Below are 27,293 nucleotides of genomic sequence, written 5' to 3'. Positions count from 1 at the left end.
AAGGTAAGTTATAGCAGACATATCATATATTGCTTTTTGATCAGTTTTTGCAATACATTAGGGTTGTTGATTTTTCCATTCTGTTTTGCTAATTCATCCCCACTGTGCCGTCTTTGGCAAGTTACCTAATCATAACTTCTATGAGTTTTACTGCTCCTGAAACAAAGGCCACCAAACTGATATTTTGAGATCAACTCTATGATTTTTGTTAAAGATATGCAATGTTTTTTACCTTCTAACCCTCGGTTCAGTAGATGATTCTATGAAGTATGTCATTTCTGTTAACAATTCAGCTATTTCATTCTTACATTCCTGCAAAAATCTTGAATAATCACCATCTGTTCCTAGTAACTTGTTGCTCTTGATTTTATCAATTTGTCCTGACACTTCAGTCTCTGCCAGTACTGCTGCTCTATTGTCTAATAAGATTAAGTCCAGGCTGTGCAATGTCTCAACAGTATCAATGAAGAAAAATATTTAATAAATATAAATATATATGTATATATTTATTTTCCCTTTCCTGAAGTATGGAGGTATTTTGTGTGTGTAGTTCTTGTTGTTGCTTTCTTTTTATTTATTTATTTATTTATTTATTTTCACAGAATTGGTCAGCCTGGTGGACTGAATTTTATCTGTTAGACAAGTAAATTTTCCTAGTTGCCACTACTGGCAGTTCAGCTTCTCCTTTTTATCTTGCTTGATTTTACAAGTATTTCCGTTGTATTTACTAATTTCTAACTCATTTCAGAGTATTGAACAGTTGCCTGTTTTTTCCTCTCTATTTTTCTACTGTTCTTTCAGTTGAATTTTTTCCTTATTTCTTGTTTATTAGATGTTCACTGATTCTTTTTGTTTGTTTGTTTGTTTGTGTACCTTCCACTTTTACTTTGTTATTCCTTCTTTAGCTGCCCTTATCTCCTGTATTTCACCTTTCTTCTTCTATGTTAATTTTAAGTGCATCCCAGAGACGGCAATTAGTAAGAAAATGAAAAGAAGGAAGAGAATAACTAAAGGTGGAAGGAGAGGGAAGGACTACCTGAAAGGGATTGCACTGATCCAGCTCTCCCAGAACAACCAAGTGATGTCTATAAGAAGGAAAATATATACTGCATGACACGCTTCAGTCTTCCTATTTAGATATATTTCCATTGCTATGAATAACTCATCTATTTTTATTTTTATTTTTTAACTGAGTGGTATTTTACTGTTACAATAATAATTTTTTTTAATGATTCCTTCTGAAGAATGTTGAATTGTAATCACTAGTTGACCAGTACTGACAATGAAAATTACTATTACACAGCAGTTATTATTTTACAAATACAAGAATGTGGTGCGTGGTCTTTTGTCTGTCCACCCTTATTTTATGTTGCTTTTATTTATTAAATAAGCAGCATAGAGTTGTATTATTTCATATTGTCTAGACTTACTGCTGTTTATAATAACCATCTGGTGACTGGAGTGCCTTGCAAAAAAATAAACAAGTAAACCATCACTGTAATTAAGATACAGGTTACATCTTGAATTCCAACTATGCTAAGTTTTTCATGACAAACTTTTTGCTGATGGCAGAAAATAAAAATTTCTGTTACATAAAAAGTTGACAATTATTTTGCTTTCTAAACAAAGAGTCAAGCTCTCAGACAAAGTGGTTGGGCAGAATGCCATTAACAGTTGGAAGAATAACGGTTCAAAAAATTGATTTATCTTTTTATAAATAATGGTTACATTCCCAAATGGATTTATAAATTAATTGCTGTCGTATTGGAATAAAAACCTTCTCCTGTGGACATGATTGATATCATCTGTCTAAGTCCTTGTTCTAGACCCCCCTCCTTCTTGGTTAGTATATCACAGCTGGAGCTTTAATTTGCTGATGATATTAACACTGATTAATAACTAACAATAGCTTCTTGCCATGTATCAACAGTCAACCATTACTGAATGGAACCGGGATTGGTCAAATTTCCTGCCAAATTATTTGGGACTGAAGCAGATGACCTTCAGGGTGCTGCTGGCACACAGGTAAGGGGATTCTGGCAATTAACTGTGCTTTCCACTTGTCTGCATTACTTTAAAATGGTCAGTGAATATATAATTTTCTGGTGAACTTTATAAAATAAATTATATATTTATTTTTAAGTATGCAGTTTTTAAGTTGAGTTACTTATTGTCTTTGTGTATTTGATTCATGCAAAGATGAATTCCTGTTTTGAAGACATAGTTATTTCTGGCTTAGACATTAATCTATGTTGATATTGCCCATAAACTGTGGTTTGAAAAGAAATAAGTAATTGTTAACTTTGCTAGAGCTATACAGCCAATGGAGATTTCAGCACAGAACTTTGGGGATGTTTGTTCAAATTGTAATGAGTCTTAAATTCATCTGGGAGCATGAAAAATATAGCTAGAAATATGAAGTATTTCTTTAATAGGTTTTAACTAATGAAACTTACTTTAACAGTGTTTTACTTCTAAAATTTATATCTATTTACCAACTAAGGAGATATTAAATTGAGGTTATACTTGTTAATTTCGGAAAGAGCAATTTTTAAAATTCCAAAAATTATAGGTGGAAAAAATGGGTGTATTTTATAAAATACTTCTTACATAGCCTTGTAAGACCTGGAAAACATATGTTTTGAACCAAAAAGTTTAATGCTCCTTTCATAATTCTGAGTCCTCGTAAGGGTAATATCTGTTATGGTTGTATCACTTGCCTTTGAAAGTGAACTGTTTTTCTATTTAGAAACTGCTGATGATTTCAAAAGTATATTACTTGCATGTCAAAAATATTTGTTTTTGTCACATTCTTAATTTATCACTAGCAATTAATGTCCTACACACTTAAGTCCACCCTCATTTTATATATAAAATATTTTTGCAGTTTATTTCCATTCATCTTAATTTTGCTATGATGAATTTTTCTCTTACTTAAATAGTTATTTTCCAAAATTTCAGTACAATTGCATAGAAAGTTATGCTGGCAAAAATGTGCTCTCCATTTTGCCAGTCAGTTCTCCTCTTGATGTCCTCTATTACCCAGAACCAAGCAGAATATAGGATTATGTGGAGATCTTGGTCTGTACCAGTAGTGCCATTTTTATGTTAAATGGCAGAGATGATTCAGATCTACTTCTTTAATTTGATAATTCTCCTGCTGATTAGTAACTCCTGTCCTTCATTTAAAAATGAAGTAAACTAAAAAAGTTTGTCCTTTTAAAGGAGAGTTTAATAATCTTAGACTCAAGATGGTTCTGATACTTCCCTTTGTGTTGATGTCATATGAGACAAATGAGAGACCTGTTTTGCAGAGGGAACATCTTCTGTGGTCACTTCTTCTCCAGTGTCTTTAAACACATTTAATTTTCCTTTTGATCCCTGTACAAAGTTTAAAAAGAAGCCATGTGTATACCTTCTCTGTCCTCTGTATTACATGCTTTTATCACATCATCTATTGCATCTCTTTTTTCCCTTCAATAACTGCCCTAATTTTTGTCATCCTTCCTAATTTGCAAATGTCTCCATTCACTGCCCTTCTACATGATATGAAAATTCTCATCTTGAAGTGACATTATGCAAGACATTAATGATTATCTAATGGATTTATTATTCAAACCTCTCCTCTCTATTTTACAGACCAACAGATCATCTAAACCCATTGTGAGCATTAAGCAGAATTGCTAATCCCAGTATCTCCCACAGTGATCAGCATCTCCAACCCAGCTTGTCCTTAAATGACTCAAATTTTAGCCTAGAGAAAGTATTTCTGTTCATGTTTTCAGCTAGCTAAACCAATTCTTGCTGGTCTGGTGGTTACTCCAGCAAGCCTTACAATGACTCAAGTAAGCCCTATCTTTACATGATGCTTCATGCTCCTTCCTAAAACTTCATAAATCTCAGCCTTATTTGTGCTTAGGTCTTAATCACGTACTCACTTAGCGTGATCCTTATTTTGACCTCCTGCTTGCATTGCCCTCCTCCATTGTGTTTTTACTATTTGCCTCCTAAGATGAGGTCATCAAAACCAAGGGCTGTAACTTAAGAGTACAAGCACTCATTTCTTTAACACACTCTAAATCTTTCTCTTATCAGTTATTTCTGTGCAGATAAAAATATTTTTACCTGTTCTATTGAATATTTTACCTGTTCTATTCTACCTATACACTGAAGTCTATTTATTTATATGTTTAAAGAAAAATACTGTCTGATGTATATGAAGCAAAATAGGTATGTTCTACTTTCACTTTTTTTTTTTTTGGGGGGGGCCGGGGGGAGGGGGAGGGAAAAAGTTTTACAATGCTTAGGGGACTCATTTACAAGGGAAATGCTCCTCTAACCTAGTTAATGACGGAGTTAGGTGGGAGGGGGTTATGGGAGCATTGTCCCAGAGCCAGCAAGTGGTAGGCAAATTAATTGGTTGGTGGTTAGGGGAAAGTAAAAGACTTTTAGGACTGGTTAAAACAGAATGAATTGTTGTATACTGCTCACTGTTGGCTACACATGAGTGCGTGAATCTATTGCACTCATTCCTACGATCTTCAAAGTGTTCAGAAGACCTTAAATGACACCTGTCATTTAAGGATTTTTTTCAGCAGCAAGTTTTCAAAGTAGAGTAGAAAACCTGGAATTGTTTATATATTGACTTTAGGGAAACTGTCATAAACTAAAAATGTGTTTTCTACTACAATTAGGTAAAATATGTATGCTTTGTAGTAGTGTTTGCTGCTAAACATGCACAAACACCCGCATTCTTATAATTTCAGAATTGTTTTTAACATAGAATCACAGAATCATCTAGGTTGGAAGAGACCTCCAAGATCACAGAGTCCAACCTCTGACCTAACACTAACAAGTCCTCCACTAAACCATATCACTGGGCACTAAATCTAAACATCTTTTAAAGATCTCCAGGGATGGTGACTCAGCCACTTCCCTGGTCAGCCCATTCCAATGCCTAACAACCCTCTCAGTAATGAAGTTCTTCCTAATATCCAACCTAAACCCTGATGCAGCTTTAGCCCATTCCCCCTCATCCTGTCACCAGGCACCTGGGAGAATAGACCAACTCCCACCTCGCTACAACCTACTTTAAGGTACCTGTAGAGAGTGATAAGGTCACCCCCGAGCCTCCTCTTCTCCAGGCTGAACAAGCCCAGCTCCCCTAGCCACTCCTCATAAGACTTGTTCTCCAGACCCCTCACCAGCTTCGTCGCCCTTCTCTGCACCCGCTCAAGCACCTCGATGTCCTTCTTGTAGCGAGGGGCCCAAAACTGAACACAGTACTCGAGGTGCAGCCTCACCAGAGCTGAGTACAGGGGGACGATCACCTCCCTAGCCCTGTGGGTCACACTGTTCCTGATACAAGCCAGGATGCCATTGGCCTTATTCTGTCTGATAAATTACTGGGCTGGCACTGTTTACATGTGAAACTGTTGTTTAGGAAGGCAAAGACTATCCTTGGCACTAGAGTGCTATACTAATATAAAGAAAATCATTTTGTGCTGTCGAAGTTGATCTTGTACATAATGTCTCTATTTGAAATCCTTTTGACTATACTTGGTAAGAACCATCTACTCGCCTTTTATGAATTAATTTGTTAATATAGTTATGGCATTACTATTCAAGCACTAGTTAGCTGTTTATTTATTAATTTACTTATTTATTTATTTACCATTGGTTATGCTTAATAAAACTGAAATTTAGTTTAAAAAAATCTTGTTTAGAATTTTGAGTGATTGCAGGGCAAAATCTGCATAGCTCTTGTATATTCTAGTGGATACACAGACACCATCTGTTGAGAATGGTAGCCATATGGTGAACTATTTATAGAAAATGTTTATATTCATTGTGTTGTTGATTATCTAGATATCCAGAAAATGCTCTTTTAAAATCCAGTTTATCAACACATGGAAAAATGCATTATGTAGTTTTGAGATTGAAAAGAATGTCAGCAAACTGCATGCACTTTGTTGCTTGTGAAGGATTTTTATGTAACTGTACAGAAGCCCAAGTCTGAGAAATGAAGATACCATACATATGATAAGGTAGCAAGTTCTCTGACAATTTTCTTTGTAGTAGAAACAAATGGTGGAAGAGGAGTTACTGGCATGTTGCCAAGAGAGAGGCCATATCTGCATGGCAGAGCATGCCAGTGTTATGTCTAATGTGCTTTTGCATGTGTTAGTCAAGCCTTCTTCTAAACTGCAGATGCTCCTAGACCTTTTGTATCCACACTGCCAGATATTGATAATCAATATTGTTGTTAAAGCTACATGTCAACTATTAATGATGTGTTGCTGGGGAACTGTGATGCCATTAATACTGCAGTAATTACCACCTGCTTGGTGAGACTATAATGGATGCCCTTATGATGTATATGTGAACAGGCTTTCTAATATACATGGGAGGCTAGCAAATACAGTATCAGACTGTTACCAAATCAGAAGAAACAGGTGAAAGGTGTTAATTCCTCACTGCACATCTCTTGGTTGGGCACAGATTAAGGTTTAAATCCTGGTGCTGGATCAAAAAAGTAGGAGAAAAAAAAAAATAGTTCATTGAATTTTTGGATAGGCAAGGTCTCTTTTCCATAAATAAGCTGGTCAAGGAGAAGTTTTATGTCAGATCCGTCAACATAAGAATTATCCTCCTTCTGCTTATCTTCTTCTGATACAACTAATGAAACTACACTCTGATCTCAAAGGATCTGTCAAAAACAGCTTAGTACCCTGCCTGGCAGTTTTAAAGTATTGGTGACAGAATGTATATTGCTAAGCAAAAGGAAAGATGATACTCTGTAAATGCTATCTGAATGCCACTTCGTCCACTATTATGGATACAACTTTAGCACAAATTGCAAAGGAAAGTGAGGTGAAAGGTGAGATTTCCCATATGTAGTATGTTTCAGACTTTTCTGTTTGTTACCAGTCTATCTCTCCTGCAGACATGTTGATGAATCCTATGAATAAAATAATATTCTCCAATAACTGATGCTAAAAAGGAAAAGACTGTTATATCCCAGTTAATGTAAATTCCTTTTTAATACTCGGAAATTCTTTATGATGAGGCTTTACATGGGATGTGAAAGTATGTATTCAGCAGCTCTTCCTGAAGTAACAGCTATAATATTGCTTCAATAAGGTTTTGTTCTAACTTGATGCTTTCAATTGCTCAAAATTTGCCTATAGAAAAAGGGGAAAAAAAAAAATATTGGCTATGTTTGCATTAAAATGTGTAGAAAGCATTGCCTTCTGGCTATTTTGGCCTGTGACTGAAAAGGCATTTTGCTAATGTTGTCCCACTGTATCTTGCTTTCCCCATTAAAATCAGGTAGTATTTGTCCATGTTTGTATGTTCTTTGATATGTTTTGATGCAAAAAATAAGTAAATGTAATGCATTAATGGTAATAATGCATATATACATTTAGTGTTATAATTCATGTTTCGTCAGTTTCTTTTAAAGTCTACATCTTCTTTATAAGTAGATATTTTTGTATACTGCAATCACAAATGATTATTTGGAAATGTGACACTTTGACATTTTATGCCACTATCTAATTAATGTGATGACTGGCATCCCATGACCTGGCTGACTTTTCTTAAAAATAGATGCGTCCTTTCATCTGCAAACAATTTGCCTTCCTTTCAACTCTGTCTTGGATCCTGTTGCTAAGTAAGGATTCTTAAGTGGAGAAAATCACATTTGACGCCTTATCTGTTCTTCTTTCTCTTTCTGATTCAAGTTTTCACTCTTAATAGATACATAGGAATCGTAAGCTCTAAATGCATATTAATGCACTCTGAGTACTGATTACCCTAACTATACACACTACTAAGCTACTCATTTCATCTATAGGCTTTCTCACTATACCCACAAAGGAAGAGGCTACAAGACACAAGCCAACAAACTAAAAGTCTGTTTTGCCCACCAAGCCATTGTTTCTTTCTTCTGTTTCTGTTAGATCAGGAATTTTCAGCAAGGTGCTAGTAATACAGAATAATTTGGTTTCCATACAGGGAATCTCAATTTCTTTGCTAGCTGTAATGAGTTGAGACATGTAAATCCCCTGAAAGGTAGATGGGGAAGTAATAATATCAAAGTTAAACAGATGGAAAATCTAGTTCTATAGTTACCTTTTAAGTTTTCTTCAACATTGTGAAATTAGTCCGTAGCAAATCCAAGAGTAGAAGCTAGCTCTTGTAAGTAAATTTTAAGATGCAAAAGCTAAAATGCAACAGTCCCAGTTGGCAACAAAGGGCAAGTGTCTCACCTTTACTTATCTAAGCAATTTCTTTTAAGTATAATTTGAATTACCTTGCAGTCTTCTTAGGAAGTGACAGGCTGGTTAGTTTGCTGAAGGAGTTGGGGGAAAAATGTTGCTTTGTCTTGACCTTGAGACATTTGCTGTTCGTACTACATATCAACTAGCAAGGACTGGTAGGTGCTACTGCGATGACAGACTTTTCATAGTCATAACTCTTCCTTCTCCATGTTGTACCCTCTCTCCCAGAGCAACCGCTTTCCCACAGTTATTTTGGCTTTCTCACATGGCCTTGCTGGATGCACTTCCATTATCCTGCCTGGCCTACCCTGATTAAATAGCTAACTGCTTAAGGAAGGATGAGAAGTCCCAAAGATCTAATTGCCTCTCCTCCAGGACCAGTTGACAAAGTAAATCTTCCCCAGAAAGTTTTCTGATCATGACGTGATTAAATATGGGAGAGTCGGGCAATTCCACATGTGCACAATAGGCACTGTGACTTGTGTAGTCACCTTCAAACCTGCCTAAGCACTGTGATTTGGGTCTTTGTGAGCTAACATGCTGACTGATGGTCTGGCCCAGAAAAACTGGTGGTGGTTGTTGGTGGTGGTGTGTTTTGTTTGTTTGTTTGTTTTTCCACTATAAACATCTTTCTGGGATCTAACAAAAAAAAAAAAAAATCTTTGTAAAGATTGGGAAACCATTATGCATCCTGCATCATGCAGGAAAGAGGGAATTCAGAATTGTCATTCTAATAGTTGACACTGGAAAATGTCATTGAAGAGAGCTTTTTTATGTTAGTCTTTAGATTGACAGGTTATGACAAAACTGCATTCATGTTGCTTGAATACATCTTTTGTCTAGTTTTACATGCTTTTTGACTTGTCTAGAAAATGACATATTGAGGTTTTCATTAGTCTTAACCAGGTGTGATTTTCTTTATAGAAGATACCTTGGTAGGACTACAGTGGAGGCGAATAAACCAGTGAAGCTTAGAAAGGCCACGGCCCTTCTTCGGATGGTAGTGATGAGTTGAAAGACTCATTAATCAACAAGCAAGTCACAGGTGTGATGGCTTTCCTGCAAAGTGCCAACAGACTGTGAAAGTCACATCCAACACATGAAACTGTTAAACTAGACACATCTATAAACATTCTTAAACTTTTTTTCTTCCCCTTTTAGTTGGAAAAAATACAACCCTGCAATGTTTTAACTATTGACTTTTAATAAATAAATAAATAAATAATCTCTTTTGCAAGGGACACTGTTTTTGTTTAAAACAGAAGGAAAAACAGGTACTGTTTTAGTTGTTGCTCATTTTAATAAAAGTTCATTTAAGCACACAGTTTTGATTTGGAATGATAAGTTTATATGGTTGTTGTACTTGTGAAATGTGAACAAAAGCTTCAACAGAAAAAATTAATACAGAGACTTTATGCATGTAAATGAAAGACCATTTTCTTCACAATTTTCAAGTCCATTCTTCTAGTACAAAAAATATCTGGAACAAAAAACTTAGTTATTCTGTAGTGCTGTACTGTAGACAGGAAGTTCTAAAGTCCTAAAATATGTAGAGGATAGGATTCAGAATCTTATTTAATCAACTAGGCCTGTATTTTTCACCTGCACTAATGGGAGAAAAACATGATAAGAAGATAAAGAATGAAATCTCTGTACACTTTTTCCACATCATTCTTCCTTAAACTCTGTGTATGCCACGGAATTAAGGAAAGTCAAGTAAGAGGTCTTATAGTGCCCCATTAATTTTGAAATTGAAATTGAAATACTCACTGTAAATAAAAAATAATTTTACTCTGACAAAGAGCAATGAATATAAATTTGGTTGGATTTGCTAATTCCGTGGTCTCCCTAATTCTCATTTTTTTCCAAATATGGATGCTCAGGATAATAAAAATATTTCTTTACAGTCTGAAGCAGATGAGAAGGTGTCCCCCACCTTTAAAAAAGAAAAAAAAAATCTGGTCTTGATTTTCATATATGAATTTAACTTTACTTTGCAGTCCACGTTCTCCATGTCTTATGTCTGGATCACCAGTTGCAAAGTTATTTTGGTCTAATTCCAGTTAAATCCATGGAACTGAATAAAGTGTAATGCTTGCAGGTTCAGTGATAGCATAATGCACACAAAAGACAAAAAAATGGTGCTGCATATATTGATGACGTAATAAGGTATTATAATAGTGGTATATCAAAATCATATCTGCTTTGTCTTTACAAGGCTCTGTGAACAGATCTTAGACTGTATCTGTCTTTAAGATATATCTGCACCAGATTTTAATTTGATTACTCAACACAGTGCTACTCTGTTATTGGAAAACTTGTTAAACTATGTAATACCGTCATGTCACGTCACCCATTTTAGAAAGAGTAGTTGTAATTCCATTCTAATGGTAGCATATTTTAAAACAAATGGTCCCTGTTGGGACTAGGGAAAATTTTATTTTTTTCCAAATTTGACCAAAGATTATTACCTGTATTTGTGCCCATTAACTTCCTGCTGTTGCTTTAACTCAGTAATTAAATACGCCCTCAAAAAACGCTCTTCACAATAATATAGAAATGATCCCTTTAACTGTATTAATAAAGATGGTGACAGCTGATTTTAAATGCAACCAAACTCTTCCCACTAAAGTGTTAATGAAATTAGTAATAAAAAAGTATAATGATTTCTCTTGGGATAATTACATGGGTAATTTAACAGCACATTTGGATAAAAACTGAAAGCATTTCTATGATATATAGTTAAACCTCAGTAAATGGTATATAGAAAATCAAAAGCTTTCTTATTGTCTTTCAAGTACAAAAGAAATCTTTAAAAATGTTAAATAGTAGCACCTCTTAAAAAGTAAGTTTTCTTTCATTTCCCTCATGTTTTTGACATCACATTATTTATTGTTTCATATGGAATGACTGTCAGATCATTCTATAGCATTTAATGTATTTCATCTCAGAATAAGATGCATAAAGCCAATTGTTCTGTTGTGTAGCTCATAGTGAATAAATGGGTGTTGTGTAAAAAAATCGGATGCAGTATTTTCAGAATCTTAGCAATAAACAGGAACAGCATTTGGATGATAAATATATGACTTTGGAAAAGAAATAAGTGCCAATATTGCGTTTAAAAAGAAAGAAACTACAATTTGTAATGTAAGATGATTTTTTTCATTAATATAGAAATACAATATTCAAGATCTTTCTTGATCTTGGTTTTCAGATGATGTGACTGCCCCATATGCTAATCTTGTCAAGCTAATCTTGTAGATGTTCTTTAGTTCCTATTTCATTGTTAGAAAAAGGACTTTTCTCTGGGATGTCTCAGCTTCATCTATTGCAGTTCACAGATGGAAAATAGTTCTCTAGTAGGTCAGACCCAGTTTATTTACTGCTTTTGTGAGGTCACAGTCAGCACCTTAAGCTCATCTGGAGACCAAGGGTCCTTTGTGGTAATCACAAATTGTCTGATAAGCATACGCTCAGTTCATTAGGTGAACTGATGCTTGCTCAAGTGTCAATTTTCTAGTTGTTTTGTATTATAGCCATGAGCTGGAATGTGTTCATCAGCTCACTTTTTCCACAATACCCCAAGGGGGTTTCAGAGAAACAAGCAGAAGCTCCCTATATGGAATAAGTCATAAATATGACTCAGGCTAAGAACAGGCTCATTATTTTTAGACCCAGCCCCATCTACACACAATTACAATTAGTTGAAGCATCAACCTACATAAAAAAAAGACAAGCAAAAGATGCAAGTTCACACATCTTTCAAATATAAATAGCCACTGCCAACAGCAAATCTGTCTCTCCTTTTGTTCATCACCTGCAGAAAATTCCATGTATGCACTGAAGATTAGCAATAACAGAATGACATTGTATGGGACCCCAAACTTGAGACCTCTCTAGGAAAAGGAGTAAGTACAAGTGCTGTTAGACACCAAAAAATTAAAAGCACTCCTGAAAAGGGAAGTAGTAGACTTACAAAGAAAAGTTCTGTTCACTTTTTCCAATATCTGCAAACAGCTTAATGGTATAACAGGGACTTAATACAGGTGACACACAATAGTAATTCCCCTGGACATTTGTTCCTTATGTGTCATAAAGAGATCATGGACCTATTTCTGTGTAAACTTCAAACCCAAATTGTCATGGATCAAGGTGACATGAGATTAAGACATTTTAAAATTTAGCTCAAAGATCATTCTCCACTACTGTGCCCAAACCAGAATGACTTAATACTAACCAGTCTCAGTTAGCCAGCTTCAGGCCATAACTTTCTGAACAAGAAAAAATCAATGACAATCAGTTCGTAAAGGGTACCTATTCCTTTTTTCTTACCAACCACAAGAAGCAGTGGGCCGAGAACAAGATTTGTGTGACTATTTTCACAGTTCTAGTGTCTTCACTGTTGTTAAACATTTCTAACAGAAAATTAACAAATTATGAGGAGCTTATTCTGTCAAGATCATGCCTTAATTTATTTTACAGCAGTGTAAAGGAATTGCTGTAATGCTTTTAGAAATATGAACATTGTCAAATTGTTGTTTACTTTATTGATTCTTAGATCACTGATGACTGAGTTACTTTTGCGGAAACTATTCTCTTTATACCATGATCTTTTAAGTCTTTCATCAATTTAATTCTTTTTGCAAATGGTTTCCAAGCCCTATTTAAAAAAAATAAATGAATAAATAATCTTAAAAAACAAAAACAAACAAACAAAAACCCAACAACAAACTATTAGTCTCTTTAAGCATCATGTTACACTCAGAATCAAGAGAATATCGTGAGCTGGATATTCTTGATGATAATAAGGGTCATCAAGTCCAACTGCTGGCTCCTCACAGCACCGCCCACAAAATCAAACCTTATGTCTGAGAGCATTTTCCAGACTTTTCTAAAACTCTGGCAGGCTTGGTGCCATGACCACAGCCCCAGGGAGCCTGTCCCAGTGCCCAACCACCCTCTGGGTGCAGAACCTCTCCCTAACCCCCAGCCTGACCCTCCCCTGTCCCAGCTCCATTCCGTTCCCTCGGGTCCTGTCGCTGTTCCCAGATAGCAGAGCTCAGCGCCTGACCCTCCGCTCCCCTCGTGAGGGAGCTGCAGGCCGCCATGAGGCCTCCCCTCAGCCTGCTCTGCTCTGTGCTGAACAAACCAAGGGACCTCAGCCACTCCACATATGTCTTGCACTCCAGACCCATCACCACCTTTGTTGCCCTTCTTTGGATACTCTTATGTCTTATGTCTATGTCCTTCTTATCTTGTGGCAACCAAAACTGCACACTGATCTTACTTGAGGTAAGGCCACACCAGTGCAGAGCAGAGTGGGACAGTTCATTCCCTCAACCAGCTGGCAGTGCTGTGCCTGATGCATCCCAGGATATGGTTACCCCTTTTGGCTGGGCACACTCTTAACTCATTTTTAACTTGCTGTCAACCAGAACTGCCAAATCTCTTTCTACAGGGCTGCTGTCCAGCCTCTCATCCCCAAGTCTGTGCACATATCTGGGATTGCTCCATCCCAGGTACAAAATCCAGCCCTTGCCCTTATTAGACTTCATATTGTTGGTGACTGTCCAGCACTCTAATTTCTAAAGATCTCTCTGCAAGACCTCTCTACTCCCCGGGGAATCAACAGGTCATCCTAACTTAATATGATTCTCAAACTTAGTGTGCATTTGAGTCCTGCATCCAAGTCATTTAGAAAAAATGTTGCAGTGAACTGGCCCCCAAAATGGAACTGGGGAACCCCACTAATGACTGACCACCAGCCTGATGTAACCCCATTTGCTATAACCCTTTGAGACTGACTCATCAGCCAACTTCTCACCCATTCTTTTGGGTACTTGTCTGGCTATATGTTGAACATTTTGTCCAGAAGGATACTGTGAGGTGAGTACTGAAAGCTTTGCTGAAATCCAAAGAGATCACATCTACTGTCTTCCCTTGGTCAACTAGATATGTAATCTTGTCATAAAAGGTAATTAAGCTAGTTAAGCAGGATTTTCCCCTCAGGAATCCCAGCTGGCTATGACCGATGACTATGTTGTCAAGTCCAGCTTTTCAAGGGAAAAGAGAGCCTGGATGAAATTATTTATCAACCTCTGCAGTTGCATCTTGAAAGCCTCTAGTGGGATTTGACCACACCACTGGTGAGGTTGTTCCAGTGACTGATCTCTGTGTTAAAAATTTCTTACATATATGAAGATGAAACCTCACCTCGTACAACCTTTTACCCCTTGTGTGGCTTTTACCCCCTTCATGTGGCTTCTTGTGAAGAGAGAACTTCTATCCTCTTTATAGGTGCCCTGTAAGTATGTGAATAACATGATGAGGTGTCCCCTGAGCCTTCTCTTCCTGAGGATGAAAAGGACCTAAATCCTTAAGTCCTTCAGACAGATTCTGCAGCCCTTTGTTCAACTTCATGGGCCTCCTCTGGACCCTCCACAACCCCACACCGGGGTTGGAGCTAGCCACATGGATCCTAGCGTCTTCTGACAATATAGGCTTTTGATGGTATCCACTTTCATCTACTGATATTAAGATTGATTTTTTTTTTCCTCTTGCAGTGTGTGTAATTACATGAAAGTAAAGTACTATTGCCAGATCTCATCTCCTTTAATTTTAATTTCAGCTTCTTGTATATAATTCAATTAGAATATCAACAACTTTTCCTGTTCATTCTGTACAACTGATTCTTCCACAAAATAACCCCTGAAAGTGTTGATATTTTATTTGCAGACATTTTACAACAATGTTATTGGATCATTTTACATGAAAACACCTAAAACCATCCTAAGTAGCATCCCTGTAGATTTTGTTTCTTCCTCAGTCCGAGTCTTTATACAGTCAGTATCCTTCTTGGTAAGTCTGGATTTGTCATGATAGCCCTAGGATGCATGTATTCTAAAAGTCTAGAATGTCTGTCCATACAGCTTTAACAAGAATGGTTTTGCTTGTGACATTTATTTTTATCACTCTGTGTTCATCTTTGCAATATAATCAGTCCATTTTATGTAGTGTATGTATATGTGAGTATTCCACCTCCCATCAATATGCATGATTCCATTATGATTCTTCAGTATTTTTAATATCAGTGGAATCTCCTTTTTTCTTCTCTGAGTATGTATAGATGTTTGTTGAACATGGAGAGCTGGCTGCTTTGGTTTTCAGTTCTATTTTTTATATTACTCCTGAATTTTACATTGCTGACTCTACAGCCCCTACCATCCCTAAATGTATGTTTTTTCTTTTCGTGTTAACAGTCTCATCTACAGTGATTTGGAGATAATTTTTATTTATTTATTTTTGTTTTGTAATGGTCTTTCCATGACATTTTCTTCTGTATTTTGTTAATTTTGTCAAATTTATTTTTTCACTTTAATCTGTCTTTGCTGTCACAGGCAGAATTTTCTTACATGGGAATTAATGAACGATTAATCTTTTTATTCCATACTAAAACATAATCCTGAAACAGCTTATTCATATCCTTAATCTAATGAGTTGCCTCTGTGAATTCAATACAATAACTTGAATTCAACATGTTAATATAGATTACATGTTTGCAGTTCTGGGGCTTGAAGAGGAGACTACTTAGAATTAGCGGGATTTTTTGGCCATCTAGTCATCTTGTGGTTGCATTTCTGTCATCTGCAAACAACTGTTTGCCTGCAGCACAGTATTTTGTCTGTATCTCGTCCACGTAAGTACGCTAAAAATAGATGCTGCAGTAATTTTAATTCAAAATTGAATGATAGCTTCTGTGGGGGCCTATTGGATATTTTGAGTGTTCAGTGCTCTTCTGTTCTGTAAAATAAGTGAGTTATATAGTGAATTATACCATTAATATACATTAGTCTACTCAGTCCCATGCACAGTTTTGAGATATGATTTCTTCAAACTGATTCAGTTATAATTTATTAGATATTATTCTTCAATGTCATCAACACATGCTACATATCTGTTCATATCTGTTCTGAGGACTAACATGTGCCCATACAAGATTCTGTGTTCCAAGCTCCAGAACAGCAAAGTATTAAAGGGGGTATTTGCCATGAGTAAATATTAAAGTAAATGTTCTGTTGACTTTTAAAAATAAAAAACACAGCACGTTTAATATTACACATTGAATCTTTTGGTTACTATATCAACTGTTGTTCTGGAATGCTAATTATTAGAACAAGTGAAAATTTGAGTTTAAACAGCATATCAGTTCTACCCAGTGGACTAAGAATTGGTAGAGGTTTTATATAGTGGATGTCAAATATTCCAGTGGTTAATGTAAGGAAGGAATTAGAATCATTTTTTCCTACTGCACTGAAAAAAAAAAAAAAAAAAGAAAAAAAAAAAAAAACTTGAGAAAAGGGACGAGGAATTGAAGCTCATTCTTCTGTTGCTTAAAATAATGTTTATTGCAATGATAAACAAAAGACTGAAACATGTAGAACAAGCTTTGGTATAACTAACTTAATTTTAAAAGAGCTGGGGAGTTATAGAGAATGTACACCCTGTGAACTGGTTATGTTTTTCTTTAATGACATTTTCTCAGCATCAGATAAAAACATAAAAATGAAGCTTTTTTATCTTCTGCAGCAAACTTGTCAAGTTCTCAGTGGCATCTTTTAATTGTGAAAGCCATAGGTATGCTTCAACTCTCCTACGTTATGCATTTATATCAAGATCTTTGGATGCTTATTTTTCTCTATAGTTTTAAATGTGTGGGAGCATTTGATCAGTATCCTTTTTATATTCAAAATGAGCCAGCTTCTGTCTCAAAAGTGTCTTATTGTCATGATGTCACTGCATCTCAAGATTTGTGACCTTTTGCTCCATATGGATTCATGGTAGACCACGTTGTGTTTTTGCAGACTAGATTGCTTTTGTCCCCCCGCTAGGGGGTATCAAAGCCTTTTGGACTAAAGTTTTACATACTAGTAAGTTTGCAAATAAATAAATAAATGAAATAAAAATGATATGCTAAAATAACCCAACAACAACTGAAAACACCCAACAATGAAACAAACCTAAAGTTTATGTATAATAAGGACCGCCAGATGTCGCAAAGACATCATTGATGAACTGTTTTTTTATCCAAAATGTGGCACTTATATGAGGAATAGTAGTATTGTGTTTAAGAGTTGCAGAGGCCATAACAGGTCAGTGAAATGTCCTTCAAACATTTGATTTTTACGTTTGAGAATAGGCCAAGATGAAAAGATAACCACATATCTGACATTGACATTACTACCATTTAGACAACCGATGCAATTGCCTTAGTGAGTGAGATCAATCAGGCCTTTATTACTGTGAAAACCACATAAAAGATTTAGTTGTGTTTTATTTTTTCTTTAAAAATGAAGGTTCTGAACCTCATCAGATCACCAACTTCTAAATATAAAATTATTAAAATATGTATATAATTTTTTATTTTCTCCCTATTCTTTTAAAAGTTGACTACAGGAAACATTAAAAAGAATAACAAGTAGTCTTGAAAAAATTTGAGCTGAGTTGAACAGTATGCATAAATTGGCAGTTTAACAAGTAGAACTTGGAAACAAGCATTTGATGATTGATTTTTTATTGAGACAGAATGAGAATGATACTGGATAAAGTGATTTTCCTTATTGAGAGAAAATATAGTGTTTTTCAACATGTCGTCAGTATGAATGGAAGCCCTGTCAAAAAAACTGAGCAACACATAATATCTTTTAAAAGGTAAATTAACATAAGTATATCACTTAGTTTATGGATCAAATTTTACACTTGTCAGTTTTATTCATAATGTCATAAAGTTTATATTGTAAAGATAGTGTTATTACCTTTGTTATGTCCTGGAAAAGCCTAATATTAACTGAGTTCATTGTAGAATTTAAAGTATATTCAGCTAAAGTAATGCCAGTGCAGAAAATTAAGTCCAAAATATGTATTCATGTGCAGATCTTAGTCAAATCCCTAGTAATTTTAAGTACTTGAAATACATTATTCAACAAGTAACCTGCTGTATGTTTGCTTTTAATGGGCTCTGCCTGAGTATACAGAAGCTGTCAAGATAAAATATGGAACATGCATCATTCTAATTCAATTATGATTCTTCTTAAAAAATAAAATAAACGTGTGTCCATGTGGGTTGATGGTGTACATGGAAATGTGCAGTTTTTATTGCTATGATTGGATATGAATTTGTTTTGTATGATTCTTGATAATTTCTCTGTTGCTTAGGTATATGTATACGCATGCCACATACACAACATGAAAACGTAAAAATTATTTTAAATCGAATGTTGAAGATGTTCAAAATGTTAATTGAATTTACACTGAATGCATGCATGTATTTGCACATACAGGCATTTGTGCTTCCCCATGTCGCATGTTAAAAAAAAAAAAAAAAGAAAGTGATATAGTTATGCGTATATGCACATGCCTAATTGTTATTAAGGAGGTTAAATAGGACCCAGACATTCTTCTAGCTTCAAATATAATGCTTGTTGAGAACTGATGTGTGGAAGCAAGCACACCTTCATCTCTAATTATGATTTCCTTGATGTTTGTTTGTATAACTGCAATGACTGTAGAGTTCTTAACTTAATAGGCAGGATGTAGTTGCGTAATATTCCACAGACTAAATTCCTTAACTCTATCTTTGAAATCTTCACATAGCAGTTGTGTTTGTTTTTTTTTTTGGTCATGGGTTTATAAATGGAGATGGATTTTTATATACACATGTTTGTGTACTATGCTTATGAGTTACACACATATGGAATACTTTGTGTTTTGTTCTAAGACTTTATGTATATTTAACCTTTAATTTAACTAGCAGGTTGTAAGATTTCCATAAAAAATAGATGAGCTTTGAACTCAGTGAATGTTATTGGTGTAGCACAATCAATCATTTCTAAAGGTTAATGGTGTTAAAAACAATGAGAACATATGTCTTATTTTTAATACTGTTATATTAGTAAAATTATTTAGCACAGATAAGGAATTTGTGTCCTGTCCTTTGTGTTAAATTAGGATTTACAGTTTTGAATAGCAGATTATGGATTTTATTACCAAAGTTGAAGAAAGAAAAAGACAAATAAGTATTTATATAAACTTTCTTACTATGAATAAGATAATTGGTGGTATGCTAGCTATGGCATCTCTCTAGAGCTAAATTAATCTGGAAAGTATTACATTCTTTTTGAAATGTTTTTACTTTTCTCTGTCCTGTTCTGCTATCTTTTAATAAAATATGACTTATATAGGTGTTATCCTAATTACATCATATACACAATTTCTGAATGAAATAAAAAGTCAGTATTTGAATGACAGTGTGGCGGGGGGCACAGGATTTCAAATGGTAAAAACCTGCTGAGGTAACAAAGACTGAATTTATCCCTATGTTGCATAGCTTCCTGATCATATCTTTAAACCTGATAGTAACAAAGAATATTTATTTGTTGCCAAGCTATTGTAGGATTTACTCCTGAACTCAAATCCCAATTATCAAGAAAATTGCATCGTCTTTATCTCACAGAAGGGTATACTGCATCATAGCATATTTGGTTATTTGGTACTATAATATTGTTACCTTGCTTGAAACACATGGTCTCTCTTGATATACAAGAAAAAAACTGAATCCATTTCAATAAATTAATAGGGATGAGAATCCCAATCCATCGTTCTTTTCAGAGGTTCACATACATTGTAATGAAATGCATTAGGAGTTTTCTTCACTTGAAATCCAAATGAGACCCATTTTGGCTCACACCCTTGACAGTCTCTTTTATAAGCACTGCTGTCTCCTGTTCATGTGTGGGCTTAGTAAAATGCTTCCTTTGTAAGATGCACAGAGACAATATAATGCCATGAAAGACGAAGGTGTCAAAACACAAAGTTAGAGGCAATCTAATCAATGCCTCCTGATTTAGCCTTTGAAGGCTCTCTTCATTAAAACTCTTTAATTGTGAGGCTTATCTTGAGGTAGAGCTGTTACTTAATATTTTTCAGTGTCATTCTTTGGACAGTCATTTGTACCTTTTAAATGTAATTTCAATATTCATTGTTTAGTAAATTGGATGCCTTGTTAGCAATAGTGGTGGTATGAATGACTTGCATTCAAGTGATTGAAGGTAATAGTGTATAAATGGTTGGTTCTCTCCTCCTGAAATTTAATGTGTTTTATTTCTCTGTATGTCATTATAAAATATATGTTTTTCATTGTAGGTCTTTTTATTTTTATGTATAGGAATGCAGGTTAGAATATTTTAAAATTATGAATAGAAAGACTGCTATCTGATTTTTTTTGAACTTTAAAAATGAATTGCATTCAATACAAACATCATGAACTCTATGTAACTGGTGAAAAATGTGATCTCAGATTATATTATTCTTCACAATGTTCTGAAAAGATACAAGATGAAAAAAATGATGGGATACAGGCCTTTACTTCACAAATGATCGTAAAGTTGGTAGTGGTTGCTAGAAAGCAACTTCTTGAAAGTGGTTGAAAACAAAGTGTGTCTGAAAGCACGTAATTTGGAAAATGCTTTTAAAAGAAATAGTTACTTTCCATCTGAAAACTGCCAACATAAAAATAAATGAATGCCTACTATACAAGACATCTTTTGTTCATGAGCCAGATGACATATTTTGTTTTAAAAAAAAATCCATATATATGTATAGTTTCTCTGTGTATGTGGTGAATTGTAGTACCGTGTGTATATGCATGCACAGCATGTATGTTATATATCAGTAAATGCATTTTCATATTATAGTATTTGCTCATAGCCTTATTAAGAATTTGAAAGATTTACTGAAAAATAAAAATTGCATGTTTTTACAATCTCTCATAAAACTACATCTATTTAATATCTGAAATATCTGGGAAGTTAAAACATCTGATGTTTCCATCATAATTATTAATCATAGAAATAATTTTAACATGTAAAAATGCAAAAAGACTATAAAATTTATTTGTAGAAGTCTTTGAAAATGGAAAAAGAATTGAGGCAACTTTGACCTGATTTTTAAATGACTAGTGTGGTGAGTACAGCTGCTCTAGCTTAGTAATTATTTGTGATAGGTTGTTTTTGAGTCCCATATGTATAGGAGCTCCAGGCCCAACTACCTCATTTGCTGGCACACAAACTGATTCTTCCAGGTGCTGAAAATTAAATTTTAATATATTATTTAAATATTAAGAGAATTACAGTTTCAGTAATTTTACTGCTACAGCTGGAGTGCAAAGTGTGGCTATGCACTATAGAGGTGGTTGTATAGTCTACCAGAAAGAAAATTCCCATTGGTTTTAAATACTTTCAAGGAAGTAAATGTTTGATACAAAGATAAGAACATATATTTGTTATGTAGTATGTTTTTAAAATATTGTGAGGCTCTTGACCTATTTATAGAGTAAGTTTTTGAAATGTTACATTGCAATTTATATGAATTCATATTACAACATAAAGACAATTTAAAGAAATATTAATGAAAAACTTAGTTATCCCTCTGCTGAGTAAGACAACAGTTCCAGAAAGCTGCCAAGCAGATGGTTAACCTAAAGCACGTATTTAATTACGTTGATACAAAGTTAATATATTTTCTGGATTAAAGTTCAAGCATGAGACTTTAGTGCACTTAATCACATGCATAAATGCTTTGCTGAATTGGGGATCTCAACCCTATTTCAGGGTTTAAGAAAACTGTTTGGAGCTACCTGTATGGTTTACGCCAATTTTTTACCTTGAAAACATTTATAAAGGCTATCATAAAAAGGTAAGGCAAGTTTTAGGTTATTTGTGAAGATACAATTGCACAGAACTGGCAATACCATGCAATGAAATATATTTTTAATTTCAATATTTTTTTCTGATTCTTATCCCTTGTATTTCATCCTTTCAGCATACTTTTAACTACTCTAGGAATGATCAGCAAGGTTCAGGTTCAAGTGTGCATTTAGCAGGAATATAATGTACCTCTGATGGGTTTTTGTTTGTTTGTTTGCTTTTGTTTTGTTTTCTTTGTTTTCTTTCCTATTTTAAAACATTATTACTGAATGTGAATCTGTTCTGGAAAAAAAAAAAAAAAAAAAAAAAACACTGCTATTCTACATGGATTAGCAGCTAACTGGCTAAAGATCGACGGATGTTATCTCCCGCAGTTCTGTGGTCTTCTAACAAATATTGCAATCCAGAATCTTTTTACTATGACATCAAAGAATTAATTAATTAATTGATTAATTGATTTTCAGTATGCATCTGTAGAAATCAGTGGCTCATTGGAATAACTTCAGGCTTGTACAAGCTTCTGTCTTACCCAGTGAACTTTTATTTTTATATGCTGTCAGCAATTTACACTCAGTGCCATTTAATTTCTTTCCTAACTGCCCAAATTCAGGTTTGAATTTAAGTTCTCCACTGATCTCTTTTTGTAAAAAAAAATAATAATAATAAAAAAAAAATTGTAAAACTCTTTCCTTTTTTTTTTTTTTTTTTTTTTTTAACTACTTTATATTGATTCATTTTAATAGTGAATGAATCTTTTATTCCATTGTAACAAGATCATCACCCCAGCTCTTGTCCCAAGTCTACCTCACTAAATCCATTAATGTTTGGATTATTTCAGAAAAATTTGGAATTTTTCTGAAAATAAGATAGGCTGTATAGACTTAGCAAAAGGTCTTGCTTAAGGCAAAAGTTATAGCAACTTTTAAAACACATTCTAATCTTCATAAAATCATTTTGGAAAGAAGTAAATTGCTATGCTTTTATCTTAATTATGGAGTTGAATTTCACGATGAGTAGTTCACAGTTCTTATAACTGTAATAATCTTCTACTATTTTTAATAGTTATGGAATTTCTTCAGTTTGAAATCTCAAGATGGAACAGATTTAAAACAAAACACCAATATAAAATTATACAAATTAAGTCCAGAAAAGAGAATCATCACTACGTGTCCTATAATGTTATACTAGCTATTAATCTGAATTTCTCCATCTACCCACTGCCTTTCGTATTTTTCAAATACCATCCTGTGTTTTATACAAGCTGTTTTTATTTTTACTTTTACTATGATTTAAATATTTTTGTATATGCTAAATTAAAACATAGATATGTTTGGTTTACAACAAATAGCTTTAATTAACTAAGCGGCAGTATTTTTCATAGGTTAAATAAAGACTGCTGTTAATACAGAACCAGTCTCTACTCTTCCATCCTATTTGAAGTAACTTTGAAGCATATTGAACTATTGCTGTAAATAGTTAACATAATGTATTTTTGAATAGTTCTTTTGGCTACCATAAGGTATTTCTTCCCCCTACTGAGAGATTCATATTCTTGTAAAGGAGGAGTTCGTGATTCAGATTTACAGTGTGTGTGTGTATATATATATATACATATATATATATATATGCAGTCCATATATTCATTAAATAAATTTTGATCTCATGTTGCAATTCAGATGTGTTAGTAATATCACTGTTGGATTCTGTACAACGACAAAATAAATTTATCTGATTTCAAGATTAGACTGTTAAGGGCTGTGTTTATAACAAGGCCTGGGGGGATGTGGACCCCTTTGTGTTACCTGATGGGTTATTCCCCAGTACTGTGATTGGGAAGTCTCACTTGTCGCACATCTCTCTGGTTGTCTCCAGTCCTCGTGATAGCTCTGACCACTATCCAATCAGATGGCTATGCCCTGCAATTTGATGAACCCTGCTAATGAAGATAAAATTGATTACATTTTCTCTTACGTATTGTTAACTATTATTAATGTTTACATTGACTAGTAATTACTTGTCTTATTGGGTTCTCTCTTATAAGTGATGCATGGAAAGATAGCTATGTCAGCTATTGCCTCATGTTACTTGATGTTGTGGAAAATACCGTTCTGCTGAGGTAAAGCAACCTTTATTTTATTAAAAATACAGAATCTATATTCAAAACTATCAACAGACTATGTATTTCTATGTATAGCAGTAAAAAAGAAAAAAAAGATAAAATTCACTATTATAAAAAGTATAATGCTAGAAACTTCTCAAACAAGAACCACTTTATTAAATTGAAACAAAGTAATTTATAGTGTCATTTCCATCTCTTTTTAAGGCAATAAAGTAAAAAAATAGCTACGTTAGGAATCTGTCTTAAGAACTGAAAAAATGCATTATATAAGCAAATCCAGAGCCTAGTTTTGTAGTCTCACCATTAGAAGACAGCAGACTGGTAAAGCAGAATGCTCTGATCTTAAATGGACCTTCACAATGGCCTAGGACATTGGATTCTTTGATTTGAAGGAGCCATTCCCAGACAGAAAACATGAACCTAATGAAAACAATGACAAAATTTGAATAAAGCCATGATTTACTCTTGGGTGACAAATTTTTACATTTGAAGGATAGTAAAATTCTTTAATGCTGTAGTGAACATTTAAGATGTACAAAATTCCTTGCATGTAACATGAACAAAGGGTAGAGTGACAATTAAGAAATATATGAACAGTTTTCTCTTACTTGCTTGCTTTTACAGCAGCATCTTGAGAATGTAAATCTATACATAAGACTCATTCATAATACCGTGGAAGAGGATTCTTAAATTTTTCTTCTCTACATTGTTACTCATTCTGTGTGATTATGACCCTGAAACTTCTTGAAACTATCTTCCCCTTACAAGGACTGCAGATAGGTTATGTTTTAAGTACTTCACCTGAAATCTACAGCATATCTTAGGGAATTGTCAGATTTTAACATTTAACTGATTTTTCCTGAATGCTGAAATATAAGGGATTGACCCTTCAAGATAGAACAAGTCTAATTGGCAGTAGCATAAAAGATGATAATATCAATGGATTTCAATGTAGTATAATTATATGTTGAAGCAGAACCCTGAAACTCTATTACTGCACATTGACAGGCAGTATCTGAAAAGCCAAAGTCAGAAAGCCAATTTCCAGGGAAAATAATAGTAGACAGATTAATACAAAATATGTATTTTAATTACAAATCATCATAGCCTAATCATCAGGTCTTCTCTCTCTCTTCTTCTCTCTCTTTTTTTTTTTTTTTTTTTTTTTTTTTTCTCACTGCTAGATATTTTCATTGTTTCCATCTATTTCAAATGAGGTTTTAGTAAGAACTAAAATCTTGGCATTCTCAGATTGTAAGGGCCTACAAAACTTATGTTCAACATCTCTCCTTTTTTCATGCTCAGTAATTAAAAATGGCTATGGGCATTCTTTATCCTTTGAGATTTACCAACTGCTATAGCATTTGTAGAATGATTTCTTCACCTGCTTTTATATGGAATAACCAAATATCGGAGCAGCTTGAAGTACTTTAAAAAAAAAAAAAAAAAAGTTTACCTCTAGGCTTCTCATCTTCAACACATAGAAGGCGATATCACTATTCTATCATTCAATTAATTTTGAAATCCTAAGAACAAAAGTCATTAATAAGTCTTTTGTCATGGATAAAAAAAGAGAGATTCCTTTTTAGTATTTGTATGTCATCATGCCAGACCTAGAAAATTAGCCTAATTTATTATTTAAAACACTGGTGGGATTCCTAATTGCATTCATCATTAGATATGACACGTTTAGAACTGAGAACCATATCCAGTGAGAATTTTCCAGTTTGAATTTTGAAATAAAAATATTTTTCAAGCGATCCCTAGCTATTGCTTGTTACTATGGCAACAGCCCTATTTGTCTGAGAGCTCTGCCCGCTGCCAATGAGAGCGCGAGCAGCGTCAACTAAACATACGAATACATCAAAGACAAATTCATATGCTCAATCTGATCAGCTCAATTAATGTAAGAACAGAAGCTGAAGGGGGTTAAAAGAGGGCATCCATTCAGGATAGATGAAGCCCCTTTTAGCAGAATATATACGCCGGCCTTTTGGGGGAGGAATTTAGCACACTGTCAAAAACATTATCAGAAAAGGAAAGTACTAGGCCTCCTACACCTAACAGATATGAAGCTGTCAGACAAAGAATAGCACTATTCATTAAATGACACTTATTTTCTCCCACTTTACAAGAATACAGTGAACAAAACAAGCAGGGGAGCAGCTGAGAGAGACACTTTTTTCTTTTCCTAGTGATGACAGACATGCAGCAATTATGGTGATAACTAAGGAATACTAAACAAGAAGCCAGGCTCCATTCTGTTTATCACCTAAAATTTTATGTTACTAAATTTGCATGCGATTCTTGTTTTGTTTTATTATTTATGTCTAGGACAAATTAGATCCTTTTGTTTTTAACATGGTGCTTTCAGTTTGGTGAAGAACGCTGCTAAACTATACACATTCTCTTATGTTTCTTGCTAAATGGCCATATCAAGTTGAAGTGCTTTTGAAGTAAGAGAGTTTCAAAGCACAACAAAACTGCTGTTATTTGGGAGACGGGGGGGGGGGGGGGGGAGAGGTATGTTGGGGGGAGAAGGAGCATTAGTGTAATGACTGGTATTGTGTATCAGGTCTGCTGTAAATTAGTTACAAGATAGTGAAAACTTCTGCTAATTTTTGCCTTGACTTTCAAAATGTGGTAGGGATTTATTATTTATTTTTATTATTATTTATACAGTCATACAAAGTTTTAGGTGTTACTTAAGTTGATGAGTTTTGCAGCAGGTGGAAGTGAAAGGAAAGTCCCACAAGGTTGCTAGCTTTTAAGAATCTTATACTTAAGCCATGATGATCTGATTTAAGGCCTATTATCAATAGTCTGCTACTTTTATCTGCATGATCTTGGCCTGATTGATACTGACTTTGTAGCCATGTACTCCATAATACGCTGTCAGGGAATGCTGACAGCTGCAATGAAAGAACAATAAATGTGGGGCAGCAGTAATGTAAAGGTCCAGCCAGGCTGTATGAAAACTGATAGCTACGATATTGGCTCCTATGTTACCACACATATCAGTCCCTTTGAGGATTTCTTGGTGAGTGAATTAAAATGGTCTCTTGATACATAGAAGGAGGGTGGGGGGAAGGCCTTCCCTTAAAAAAAACTGCAGATTGCTGAAACCTT

The 27,293-nt window shown here is 34.5% G+C and overlaps 1 protein-coding gene across 3 annotated transcripts in view; it reads left to right on the top strand.

The window, feature by feature from the left end:
• The window catches only part of KIAA0825, a 254,575-nt gene that overhangs the window by 136,497 nt on the left and 90,785 nt on the right, over positions 1-27,293 (top strand). For all 3 annotated transcript variants that reach the window (XM_082782589.1, XM_082782587.1, XM_082782588.1), the window contains one exon: positions 1,931-2,025. In XM_082782589.1, coding sequence (XP_082638715.1) covers positions 1,931-2,025 — 95 coding nt within the window. The remainder of the gene's footprint in view (positions 1-1,930; positions 2,026-27,293) is intronic.

The sequence above is a fragment of the Aythya marila genome (genome assembly GCF_965140915.1).
Source record: "Aythya marila genome assembly, chromosome: Z".
In the NCBI taxonomy this organism is placed as follows: Eukaryota; Metazoa; Chordata; class Aves; order Anseriformes; family Anatidae; genus Aythya; species Aythya marila.
The sequence above is the reverse complement of the archived record's forward strand: the minus strand, read 5'-3'. Positions and strand labels throughout refer to the sequence as shown.